Below are 14,113 nucleotides of genomic sequence, written 5' to 3' on the forward strand. Positions count from 1 at the left end.
TTCAGAACTTTGATTCAGGATAAGAACAGAAATCGTGCTCTGGCGGTGCAGCGGCAGCGGGAGGTCCCATTAGCTAAAGTGGTGCTTCAGGTTAAGAACACTTTCAGGTTAAGAACGGACCTCTGGAACGAATTAAGTACGTAACCAGAGGTACCACAATCTCTCTGTAATCCCTTCCTAGTGTTATATCCCATTTCCAAGCAACAGAGATGAAGAGATTGTCTTATTCACAAAATTCCAAGATGTGAAATCGACATGACAGCTTATTTAAGCCTTCAGTATATCTGCAGGCAGTGATAGAGGGGGGGGGAGCAAGCCTACCAAAAATGTGGAGCCACAGGATCAGCAAAGTATCTTCATTTTTCTGTGTTTTGCTATTAGAAAACCTGAAATACTTTCATCGTGTATTCATGACAATTAGTCATATCCATATGAGATTTGGTTCCGAGAATTTACTTGGTAAGAGGTACAATCTGGCCAAATAACTGAGAAATCTAAATGAAGAATGGCCACATTAATATACCGGTAGGTTGTATCTTTTGTTTTTAATAACAAGGGTGCCTTTTGTGAGACATGACCACCCCCCCTCTATCCTTTACAGGTCTTCTTTTGGAAATTTACCTTGCGGTATTTTTTTTTAAGGGGGGGGGACCTGCCAGACTGTCACTATTTTGGGGTGGGTTCCAGTCACATAGCAGCAAATTCAGGTTACATGGTTGTAGTCAGTGCTATTTTTCTTGAAAAAGAGGTGCCAGAACTCACCATGAATGCCTCCCCAGTTCTCTTAGAATGGCAGTGGCACCCACCTGAGAGGTGTTGGAACTGAGTTCCTGTGAGTTCCAGCTGAACAAAAACCCTGGTTATAAGTTGCTTAGAAGATTTTGTGCTACAACCTCAAATTTAAGACTTTCTGTAATAAGGAAAGTGATGGGGAAATGCACTCGAAAGTGCAGGAGAACACTTGCATTGATGCAATATCACCTAACCTCCCTACAATCAAAGAATGGGTGCTCAATAGACAGGTCATTTGGAAGCAATCCCATTTTGAAGATTTAAACAACGCTCCTCCCTAGAAAGCCAGAGACTATTGTTAGACGGAGCAGGCTTCAGCTGAAGCAAGGTGATGTGAGAAAGGCAGCATCTCTTGTGTGTATCTGTGTCTATGAATGAGAGAGACATGCTACTGCATGCCTGCTTTGTGTATTTGTGTATTGATGTGTAAGACGGAGATGCTGCTGCTCAAACACTGCACATGTGAAAGGTGCTTGCACATGCGTGAAAGGCAGGGAGAGATGAGTGCTAGTATGTGAGAGAGAAGCAGGAGAGAAGTATTGCCTCTGTGGGTGTGTGAGAGGAGCAGATCTATAAAAATCCTACTTATTCTGAAGCAATTGGAGGGGGGGGGAGGCATTCTTACTCCCCTTTCTTTTCAGGCCTTAACGTTTGTAGTGAGCAGTTATGTGCATGTGTACGAGATAGGGAGAGAAAGGAGAATCTGTCTTGGTTGTCATTATTGCATTTATATCCCACCCTTTTCTCTAAGGACCTCAAGGTGGCACACGAGAGTCTCCCCCTACTCCAGTAGTCCATGGTTCCCTTGACCAACTACATTCTTCCTGTGGCACCCCTGCGGGGCTCAGGAGCCCAGTTATGTCACTCCTAGCCTGCAGAGCTTGCAGCCTCTCACCCTTTTTCAAACACACTCCACAAGGTGTTCCCTCAACCTCCTCTCCTTTCCCCTCATTGGGAGTCCTCTGGGGAGCTACTGCTGCCGTCCCTGGTATCTGAGCTGCCCCCCCTCCCACCCTGAAGAGAGCTTATAGCCAGGGCTACTGCAATAAAGAGCAGTACCAGCTGTTTGGAGGCAGAGATGCAAGAGGGCATCAGAGGAGGGTGGGAAGGAAAGAGGAACAGATGCCAATGTTGCCCATGGCACCCCTGGTCATCATTCCAGGCAGCCCAGGTGCCCTGGCACACTGGTTGAAAACCACTGCTCTACTCATTTGATCTCCCAAAGAACCATGTAAAGTACATTAGGCAGAGATTGTGACTGGCCTAAGGTCAGCCAGTGAGCTTCATGGATGAGTGGAGATTTGAACTCTGACCTCCCAGGCCCTAGTCCACAGTTCAAGAAGGATACTGACAAGCTGGAACATGTCCAGAGGAGGGCAAACAAAATGGTCAAAGGCCTGGAAATGATGCCTTATGAGGAACGGCTTAGGGAGCTGGGTATGTTTAGCCTGGAGAAGAGAAGGTTAAGGTGTGATCTGATAGCCATGTTCAAATATATAAAAGGATGTCATATAGAGGAGGGTGAAAGGTTGTTTTCTGCTGCTCCAGAGAAGTGGACACGGGGCAATGGATTCAAACTACAAGAAAGAAGATTCCACCTAAACATTAGGAAGAACTTCCTGACAGTAAGAGCTGTTCGACAGTGGAATTTGCTGCCAAGGAGTGTGGTGGAGTCTCCTTCTTTGGAGGTCTTTAAGCAGAGGCTTGACAGCCATCTGTCAGGAATGCTTTGATGGTGTTTTCTGCTTGGCAGGGGGTTGGACTGGATGGCCCTTGTGGTCTCTTCCAACTCTATGATTCTATGATTCTAGTCCAACACTCTAACCAATGTACCACATGTGTATTAGAAGAAGTACTGCATGTACATGTGCGTATGTGAGGGAGGCTGCCAGTTTGTGTGCATGAAATGGTAAATGTAAAGGACCCCTGGATGGTTAAGTCCAGTCAAAGGCGCCAATGGGGTGTGGCACTCATCTGGCTTCAGGCCGAGGGAGCAGGCATTTGTCCACAGACAGCTTTCTGGGTCATGTGGCCAGCATGACTAAACCGCTTCTGGTGCAACGGAACATCGTGACGGAAGCCAGAGTGCACAGAAACACCGTTTACCTTCCCACCACAGCGGTACCTATTTATCTACTTGCACTGGTATCCTTTTGAACTGCTAGGTTGGCAGGAGCTGGGACAGAGCAACGGGAGCTCACCCCTTCGGGTGGATTCGAACCGCCAACCTTCTGATTGGCAAGCCCAAGAGGCTCAGTGGTTTAGACCACAGCGCCACCTGCGTCCCCTGCATGAAATGGAGGGAGGGATGATGATGCAGAGAAAAACGATTGAGGCTGAGAGACCATGGCTGCATGAAAGCTATACTGTGATATACAACACTGTATCACATACCTGCTTAGGTGACATGGAGGTTAAAGTGGGCACCTTAACTTCCAAATGCAATTGAGTCTGGCGCACTAGTGAATTGTTCACTCAAATCAATGTTTCGGTTGCAGAATAACCGAAAGGAGCTAGAGGAGAGCCTTGCCCATTGAGAAAGCATGGGAGTTTTCAAACTCTGAACATAAGAAAGAAACAGGTGGTGGTTCCAGATAGTTTAAGGCACAGCGACGATCCCTGCCACCACCCCCCTGCAAACAATAGTCTGGAGGGCCTTGAAGTGGTAGGCAGAGCAACTTGAAGCGAGGGAAGGAATCGTGCAGCATTTTAAATCTCTCTCTGAATAATTTTATGCCACTCACTTTGGGCCTTGTCAGGTTAAAAGGTAAGCATGCTTATCTCCCCAGGAGTGGTCTGTGACATTAACAAGAAAGCTGACAGGAGAAGAGCACTGATTGTGAACAATGACAGGGCAAGCTCAGGAGGCAGAAAAGGCAGGATGGGAAAAGAGGACAGGCTATACCTCACGAGCAGATGGACTCTGGGCAAAGAGGCTGGGAAGATAGAAAAGGACCTTAGCAATAGATGGGAATTCTATTCACTTACATATTTAAGTCAGGATCCACAGAATAATTTTATTTTGTTAATGTCAGCTGATGATTTTTTCTTTGTTTCCCACCCTGCTATATTTACAAAAAAAGAAAAGAAAAGAAAAAAAGAACGAATGGCATCTGTAAGATAAGAGAAGCTAAGGAGGCAGATAATGAATGCTGTATTGATGCTCAAAAAGGGGCAATATGGCAGAAGACAGAGTGAAGGGAGCCATGACTCCTCAAGTGGAATAAAAGTGTTTGAAAGGTGTGCTGCGGATGAGGCCTGTATTCTTGTTGGTGCCAGTTTAAAGCATTTTTATTTGCCTAGGCATTTTAGATTATTAGATTTTCCACCATTCAATTGACTTCATCCCTCTTAAACTTGATTTTATTGCCAGTCTGTCTTGCAATGCTTCTACAGTTTCATAGTATACCACACTGAAATCCATTTTTTTGGAGGAATATTGATTTATAATGTTTAACAAATAAATATGAGAAGGAAGGGTACAGAAGGAAAAAGTGGGGTTGAGGGAGCCATATCTTTAGGAAAGGATGCCTTTGAGGAAAGAACATGCAAAAATAAAGCATAGATTTTGAAAAATGGCCAGGGAAACAAGTATGAAAGAATAAGGAAAGGAAATAATTGAAAGGGGGATGGTTAAGAGAAACATATCTTTTTAAAAAATGAAAGGAAATTAAATATAGCTCACAGACTGGGGTGGGGAAGACAATCCCAAGCTTCAAAACTGAAAATTCAAAACATTTGTGGCAAAATATTTTAAATGATCCAGTTTAACTTGTACCACACTTCCAAATAAGTGGCTAAATGTAAGTTTAAGTGAATGCTGACTGTGTCTTTGCCGAAACAAAATAAAAAATAAAGAAATTCCTTCCAGTAGCACCTTAGAGACCAAGTTAAGTTTGTCTTTGCTGTTTGGAGTTCAAGAAGCGTGCTGTGATTTCCTTGGCTTTATGGAAAACCATAAAGCCAAGGAATGGGTTGACAACCATTGGTTTTAATGAAAATCTACTGTGATTGATAAAAGTGAACAGGAAGAGCACTTACGTTATAGTATGCTCAGTTGCCATGCCAAATATTCTCACAAGCCTGCAATTCAAGCTGCCCATCAGGTGACCTTTTTATTGTGCATTCACAATGATTTACGTTCATGATGCACTTGAAGTGGTCATACATTGATATGGTAGAGTGTGAGACTCATAATCTCAGAGCTGTAGGTTTGAGCCCCACATTGGGCAAAAGATTCCTGCATTGCAGGGGGTTGGACTAGATGATCCTTGTGGTCCTTTCCCACTCTACATTTCAATGATCCTATGAATTTAGCAGGAAGCACTTGGGCCCACACGGACAGTGGAGGTGTAAACAGCACCTCTGAATGCAGTGCTCAGACTGTTTGAGCACACTTGGCACTTCAGGTGCCAACGAGAGGAGAGAAGGGGTAAAGAACTAATATATATCTATGAAAAAACACCCAGGTGCCCTGTATCCATTTCAGAAGAGATCAAGCAGCTAGAATACCCACCTCCCCATCACTGTCTTTTTATATCTACTTCCTAGGATCTCAAATAGCACCATGTAATAATTGCCTGTGACGCGGATGGCACTGTGGTCTAATCCACAGAGCCTAGGGCTTGCCGATCAGAAGGTTGGTGATTCGAATCCCCGCGACGGGGTGAGCTCCCATTGCTTGGTCCCTGCTCCTGCTAACCTAGCAGTTTGAAAGCATGTCAAGTGCAAGCATATAAATAGGTACCGCTCCGGCAGGAAGGAAAACGGCGTTTCCATGCGCTGCTCTGGTTCGCCAGAAAGCGGCTTAGTCATGCTGGCCACATGTCCCGGAAGCTGTCAGCGGACAAACACCAGCTCCCTCAGCCAGTAAAGCGAGATGAGCGCCGCAACCCCAGAGTCGTCCGCGACTGGACTTAATAGTCAGGGGTCCCTTTACCTTTACTTTTACCTAATAATTGCCTGTGTCACTTCTCAGCTTCACGGAAACAGCGAATGGAGGGAAATGGCTGCCACTGAGTTATATAGGTTTATAACAGGGCTGTCCAACAAGTCACAGGTCTACTGGTCGATGCCCCTGGTGGATCCTGATCGATTGTGGGATCCTCCTGCCCTCCCCCCAGCTTTGGCTTTCCCCAAAAAAGCTCAACAACTATGACTTCCCAAAGCGGTTGTAGATCGCAGTTTCTTGGAAGTTGGAAAGCCCTGGTTTATAAAACAGGCTAATAATGGGATGCTGCCTGCAAGTCCAACTAGTTCCTCCTTTGCTCCCCACTGCCTTGGCCACCCCACATTCCCTTCTCCCCCAGCTGCCCTGGTTGTTCTGCTCTTTTCTCCCTGCCCCCCCCCCATCATTGCTGTTGTCCTACTTCTTTTTTTAACCCTTTGATTGCAGGTGGTCTTCCTGACTGGACTGTACAACTGTATCCATGCGACTCATTTTAATGTTTCAGACTTGAGATGAGTGTTTGCATTGTTGGTTTATTGTTGTATGTTATATGCAAATAAAAGTGTGTGTGTGTGTGTGTGTGTATGACTAGTGTGAATTAGAAGGCAGGAATTAGGAAACCAGAGCTGGAGAACGGAAAGTGGAAAACTAAGAAAAACCCCACATAGGGCTGTTTGACATAAGGGTATGAAGGGTGAGGAGGGTTGTGTTTTTCGTATCGATTTAAAATATAACACCCTGATTTTTTTGTCCTAGTAGATATGTAATTTCTTGATACTAGTACGGAACGTTATATTTTGCCCGAGATAAAGCCGTCTCCCTGGCTGAACTAATTCTCATTAAGGATTCTTTAGACCCTGCTCTGCATTGGTCCTTCACTCTGCTGTCTAGCTTTTGTCAGTTTTTATTAAGCCATGCAAAGCAGTGGAAGGATTCAAATGAACTGGGCAATTTTGCTCTGACAATTATTTAGAGTTAAATTGCTTGCTTGAAACGCATTCCTGAAGGGAACACAAATGTGGCTGTATCTGCTGTCGAACAATGAAAAGCTGAAAATGGCAAGACTTGCCATAGTTCATTTCAACCCATTAAAAAAGTGAGGATCCCAGTATATTCACTGCCTGTCAGTTAAGAATATGAAAATTTGTCCTCGGGCGACTGGTGTCTTGATCTCTCAATCCTGATGCCATTACAAAAATTACTCTATGCTGCATATTCTATGGATGGAATTGATTTCATTCCTGCAGTGAATATTTCTATTTTCCCTAATGTAGATTATTGGGAGGGGGTTAGGATATATGTTTCACACAATCCACTTTGTTTTGATCAAGGTATTGTCACACCACATACAGTCCAATTTATGGAAGTGAAGGAATTAATAATTAGTCTTCCGACTATGAATTATTGCTGCCTTTAGACTGTATGATATTTATCTTTCATTTTGAATGAAATCTGAAAATGGAATAAAGCAATTGTTGCCTCCAATTTGGACTTTTTTATTGTTCACTAAGCATCTTGTGTCCACATATGACTGCTGTGAAGGATAGAGCTGTAATACCTTTTTAGTTAAAAATGTAAGAGGGGATCAAGCATAGTATGTGCACGCTTAATATATTAAATATATATATTAAAACAAACAAACCAGGAAACACACCTGAAAGGTGTATAACACAACTACAAGATGTGATGAAGCAATATGAGAACACTTATGCTAAAACACAAATAAGCATTATAAATTAAATTTCATCTGGGAAGCCTCTATCAAATCAGTGTGTTGAGCATTCCATGAGTAAGTAATGTTGTCAACAGGGCCATCTTTACCCAGGGGTGCAAAGGGGTGCGGTGTACCCGGGCACCAAATTCTGGGGGGCACCAAATGTATACCTACTACATACTGGTCCCTCTCGATTGGCGGCAGTGAAAAGCAATGGAGTGGAAGTCCCCACCCCCCTCCTCCATCGCTCTGTTACTCCTATGAGTTAGGAAACAAAATTTTCCATTGTGTAGTTGTTACAGGTGGGTAATTTCCTATCCCCAAAAAAGCTCATCAACTTTGAGTTTGCCCCCCGCCCCCCATGGCTAAACTAAATTTGGGGGCGCTGGGCGGATCTTTGCAACCCGGCGGTGTATATGCTAAAGACGGCCCTGGTTGTCAACAAAGAAGTATCTATGGTCTGCAGTGCTCTTTGGTGCTTTAAAAAATATGAACTTCAGCAAATCATCTAATCCAACCCTCCTCTCTGCCTTGAGCCAGGAAATCCTCCACCTAAAGCATCTTCTTACAGACTCTTTCAAAACACTTCTTAGTTGCTTCTTTTGGTCCCGAGAGGAATAGCCATTGTCGATTTTCCCAGTGGGGTGGAGTGAGGAGTGGAGATGTAATTTGCATGTGTTAATTTGTAAACATATATATTTAAATTGTTTGCTGTCAAACACTGAGCCTACACCAACAAAAGAGTTCCAGCATTCTCATGCTGGATGGCAGAATTAGCAGCATACTTTAGTTCAGGCACCCCCCAACTTGGACTACAATTTCCATCATCCCTGACCACTGGTCAGGTTAGCTAGGGATGATAGGAGTTGTAGTCCCAAAACATCAGGAGGGCTGAGTTTGGGCATGCCTGCTTTAGATTAATGCTGGTTAGTGAAGACTTTTGTTCCTAGTGATCCTGAGAAAACTAAGCCTACAGAATATTTTCATTAATGAGGATATTTGACTTTTTTCCTGATGATTAGGAGGGTTATCCTGTTCAGCTGCTTATTGCATTGTTTTTAACTGACGAATTTTTAAAATAATGTATTAGTAATTTTCTGTTTTTTTATTTGTAGTATCCTACAACGGCTTAGAGACGGTTAAATGTTCAGTGGTATGTAAATTATCTAAATAATTTTTCTAACATCATTAAATACACTCCCCTTATGCATAAAATGCATACTTCAGACAGAAACTTGTACTATGCATTGCTATTGAAATCAGCTACACAAGTTATTGCTTATAGCTGGGCAGCCAATGTGATATCTCCAGATTTTGTTTTGACCACAACTCCAGTCATCGCTGGCCATTGGCTATGCTGGCTGGGGATGCTGGAAACTGGAGTTCAACTACCTCTGGAGGGCACGACATTGGCTACCTCTGGCTAATGCCACTCACCCACCAGATGTGCTTGCAGAATGTATCTGGCACAAGAGGAATATACCTTTGAACCATGCCTAACATATTCCCAGTATGTCAAAGTGCTCTCCATTGTCCAAATCAGAAAAGAATAGCAATTCCTGCCACCGCAGTAAGATCTCCAAGGAGGCATAAAACTATCAGTTCCAGGATCAGAGCTGAATTAGTTTGCAAAGCCTGAAGCATAAGGAATGTAAGCAGTTTCATCTTTTCTTTGCTCGAAAGCAAACACCTCTAGTTCAGCAGAGCATCCTTCAGTTATATGATGCACAAGATAAATCCATGATCTCAAACTGAAAATGAAACCATGATTATCATTGTTCCCTAGGCACATCCTGATAAAAATAAAAGCTAGTGGGTAATAATCAATGTATATTTAGTAAAAACTATAATAACAGTACAATGTATATGCTATGTAAATGCAGGTGAGGTGGGTCCACACTGGTGCTCTTATTCACCAAGGCAACTGATATTTTAATTTCGGTAAGAGGAGCTGTGCAAGTTTTTATTATAAAGCTAAGTACCAAAGCCAACCAGATTTTCTACAGAGAAGTATGCACTTGATTTTTCTTTATCTTGCATAACCCCCTGTGATGATGCATGTGTTTTCCACAGCAGCAGACAAAAAAACTGTGTTACAGAACAGCTTAGGCTCCATTCCATGTAAAGTATAAAAGAAAAAAGATTTTAAGTATTACAAGTGTATCATGTGGACCGATGTTCAGAATGAAGTATGCTATTAAGTAGAAATGGCTGGGTAAGAGCCACACTGAGGAGATATTGGCTTCCAAGCAAGCATAAGTCAACTGCCACAAATCTGAATTATTACTAAGGATTAGATAAACTGTGGTCCATCCAAATGGCCTAGGTCAGCCTTCACTAATCTGGTGCTGCTTTGAACTACAACTCCCATCAGCCAGCTGGGCTAGGCCTTCACATGGCCCTCTCTCCTTTGCTTCAAACTGAGCAATACTTCAGACAAACTAATACGTTCAGGCATACCCACAGCAATAATAGGATATGAGAGAGTTACCTAACACAATGAAGGGAATCCCCAGGAAGGTAGAATTGTATTTCCCACCAGTCAGGTTAATGATTCCAGCTGCAGTGAGAGTGGCCAAACTCACAGTTAACAACCCAAGGAGGCCAAGCCAGGGCTTGCTGCGGACGCAGTCTTGCATGGAACAGCAGAGCATGGCCAAGGTTACGACGAGGACCAGGCTTGTCATCAGGTAGCGTTCCGACACCCTACTTGTCTCTTGGAAGTCTTCTTGAAGCGATGATGAAGTTAGGGGATACATCGTGACGTTCTGGTTGGATTTCTGGAACAGTTTGACCGTGTCGCAAAAGTTGGATTCCCATTTCTCCGCCACCATGTCGTTCAGGGAGTTGATTGCCTGCAAATAGTAGGTGAGCTGCACGGCTTCGGCAGACTTCACCCGGTCCTTGCTGTGCACAGTGATGCCCCCAAGTTGGTGCCCATTGTAGACTTCCCTGCCATCCTTTAAGTGTGTGATCGGATACGTGATAGCAAAATTAGTTTGATTAGACGAGCGAGCAGCCTTCAGTTCCTTCAGGACGTGCACAATGTCATCGACGATGCAAGACTTGTCGTTATTTAGGATGCAGATATGGGCGAATGTGTAATTGAAACCAGGTCTTTGTACTTGGATCCTGGTCACAGCAGAGTGCAACTACAAGGGAGAGAAAAATCAACACACATTATTTATCAGCTGATAATCTCTGCATTACAGCAAGCAGAACAGCAGCAACAGCAGCTTCACCAAGTCTGTCTCCTCTTATCTAACCGAGCCAGCAGGTTTTAATAACTGCAGTAATCATAAGGACCTGCTGAAAATGGAAAAACATGCATTGAAGTATTATTCTCATCCCCCAAAACCATTTCCCATAACTCAATCAGGGACTGGCATAAAGAAATACTGCATGCCTCATTTGGTTGCTCTCTTTCATTCACACACTCAGATATGAACCCACCCAGGCCCTGTGATCATCTGCTGAGGCCCTTCTTTGTGTGCCTCCTCCTCGAGAAGTCCCGAGGGTAGCAACACAAGAACGGGCCTTTTCTGCAGTGGCTCCCTGTCTGTGGAATATTCTTCCCAAGGAAGTTCACCTGGCACCTTCATTATACACCTTTAGGCACCAGGCAAAAAAGTTTGTTTTTAACCAGTCCTTTGGTTGATTTGATTGACATCCTATGCCCTTTTTTTTCTGGGAGGGTGTTATTGGGTTGTTGTTTGTATTTTGATTATATACTTTGTGGTTTTATATTTTGATTTTATTCTATGAAATGCCCTGAGATCTCCAGGTATAGGGCAGTATATAAATTCAATTAATAATAATAATAATAATATTCTCATCCAAACTCTGATAAGATACCACGTTTCAATTTGCAAGTTGTTTGTCTACTATAAGTAAAGGGGATGTAATATATCAAATGTATAACAAGTATACTGATCACTATATGTGTATACGTGTGGGTGGGTGGGTGCGCGCGCGCATGCAAATATTTTTCCATCCCTGTTAAATAGAACACATTACTGGGAGCTATGTGTTAGATAGTGATGTAAGGAATTTTTAAAATAATTTATTAGAGACAGCCAATTCTGATATTTGGATTAGAAACATACTACTCCCTGGGTACAAATATATTGCTTCTGATTGGTCTCCAATGAATCTGCTGGGCTACCAACCTAAATTTGTTGCAAGTGACTGCTTTACATAATTTTACATCCTCAGAAAGAGCAAGGTGCATATTGATTGATTGGGGATGCATTTTGATACTTGCACTTCACACACAAATCTGCATATGCTAATCTACATGCAAATTTAGAAATAATTACTTTAATTAAAGTAAAATACTTTTCACTATAGTGGCGAAGGCTGTGACTGGGTGACCTGTATGCCTTCTGCTATCCAAGGCCAAATGTTGACAGGTAACTTCAAGGTCCCTTTGCTTCCTTCTTAGGTTTTCTTTAATCCTTAAATGGGACTTCAAATAGAAGATGGCCCTCTGACAGCCTTCAGACACAGAGAACTGTTTTCTGTAACGTAGGATGTACAGCCACTGTAATAAGTATACTGATCCACATTTGAAGGGTGTTCTGAACATCCCCTAAATACTCATCTTGTTGCCGACAGATGCACTTCCTTCTTTTTTGGCTAGCTAAAGATTGGGGAAATTATCGGAACAGGCATTTGGAGAAGGAATAACGAGATGATATTCTGCCTTTTAATTGCAGGTTTTGTTGCATTACAGTGGTACCTCAGGTTACATACGCTTCAGGTTACATACTCTGCTAACCCAGAAATAACGCTTCAGGTTAAGAACTTTGCTTCAGGAATCGATAAGAACAGAAAATGTGCTCTGGTGGCGCAGCGGCAGCAGGAGGCGCCATTAGCTAAAGTGGTGCTTCAGGTTAAGAACAGTTTCAGGTTAAGAACGGACCTCCGGAACGAATTACGGTAAGCACTTAACCAGAGGTATCACTGTATTAGGGCTGGTCCTACCATGAGGCTGAGTGATACAGCTGCCTCAGGCAGATGATGGGGTATAGGAAGTCCTGGGGAGCTGTGTGTGCCAAACAGCCTGCTTTGTGTCTCATAAACTATCCTGTTGCCCTCAGTTGGAATTGAGGACACTGCTCAATCACCAATTTTGAACTAAGATTCAGCTGTCAGTTTCTGTACATGTAAGGAAGCATGATGGGGGTTGGGGATGATGAGAAAGCTACCTTGTCGTTTGCCTCAAGCAGCAAAATGTCTGAGGCCAGTCCCGTGTACTGTGCTAGATAGGCTATAACAAATCTCTAACCCCAGAAGTTGGAGGGATCACAGGCAAGTTGGAACATACTATTTCTTATACTGGGAACACGATGTCATTCATTGTTTTGGAATAAAGTTGACAATATATGTACTAAGGTCATGAGCCATCATATTGATCTTGAACCTGCCTTGTTGTTGCTAAATTGCTTTGATAGTTTGACTGCATTGAGAAAGCTTTCAGCTGCTTTGTATAAGGTGTCTGTCATTCCTGCAGCTAGTCTGTGCAAAGATTCTTAACAGCAGCCATTTTCAAATGTTAAGGAAGTTCCGCTAATGCAAAAATGGACTTTGGTAAATGGTCTATTGTGAAAATTAACTTTATGGAAGTATGGTATTTATTTATAGATCTTTGACACTCTTTGATCTCATTTAAAGCTGTGTTTGCCTAAATGTGTTCATTGATATAAATTGTTAAGTCTATGGAGTATACATTGTGTTTCTTACAAAGTATCAGATATTTGTATTCCTATTTTGTGCTGCCATTCTCATTCCTCATTTCAGCATATTTTAAAATCTTCAGTGTGTCTTTGTTTTCTATCCCATTTTTTCCATTGTTTTTATGATGCTGAATCCCCGAGTCCCATTAAGATGGCAACATTTCTGAATTTTGCTACACCTTTTCTTTCAGACTTTCAAATGGGCTACTTGGGGAGCTAAGGAACTAATTTTTAAATTAAAAAAAGGAAGAAAAGAACTAGCGTACAGTGGCTGTGTTCTCTTAATATGATTTTAAATCATGTTTAAATGAATTCTACTGCATGATAATACATTAACAACACAATCTTATGAACATTTATTCACGAGTATGTTCCACTAAGCTTAATTTGACATTTTCCATGTGTGCACATAATTGTCATCTTCAGCTGCAATCCTAACAACAATTACTGGGGAGTAAGAACTGTTCAACATTGTGTTACCTATTTCCAAGCATTAAGGTGACGTTTAAAGTATTAATAAAGCTTTTGATGGTTTTATTGAAACTCTAATTTTACCTATATATACGATACACCTGTGGCTCCTAGAAGCTGTCAACATGCAACAGCAGCCGCATCCCGAGAACAGCTTTGACTGGCCAGCTAAGCCAGGTGAGGATAGCCAATGGGTGTCAAACCCTCAGTGAATTACAGACTTCCCCTTGCATGTGAAGATAGGCTCTGGTGGATTGAGTGGATGAAAGCAATAGTGGGTCCAATGCTCAATAAATGAGAGAAAAGAGGGGCAGATGGGACTCATCAACCTGGGAAGGTAGCCCATCTAGGAGAAGGAAAAATCTGATGCTAAACCTCCACTGCCTTGCGGGATATCTTCAGAGAAGAAAAGGCTCAGGAATAAACCATAATAATAATAATAATAATAAT

General features: G+C 42.6%; 1 protein-coding gene across 1 annotated transcript in view; it reads right to left on the minus strand.

Annotated features, from left to right (window-relative positions):
- Positions 1 to 14,113, minus strand: part of PTCHD1 (patched domain containing 1) — a 49,484-nt gene that overhangs the window by 10,413 nt on the left and 24,958 nt on the right. The window contains exon 2 of the mRNA XM_033147257.1: positions 9,946 to 10,606. Within this exon, the coding sequence (XP_033003148.1) occupies positions 9,946 to 10,606 (661 nt within the window). The remainder of the gene's footprint in view (positions 1 to 9,945; positions 10,607 to 14,113) is intronic.

The sequence above is a fragment of the Lacerta agilis genome, chromosome 4 (genome assembly GCF_009819535.1).
Source record: "Lacerta agilis isolate rLacAgi1 chromosome 4, rLacAgi1.pri, whole genome shotgun sequence".
Classification (NCBI taxonomy): Eukaryota; Metazoa; Chordata; class Lepidosauria; order Squamata; family Lacertidae; genus Lacerta; species Lacerta agilis.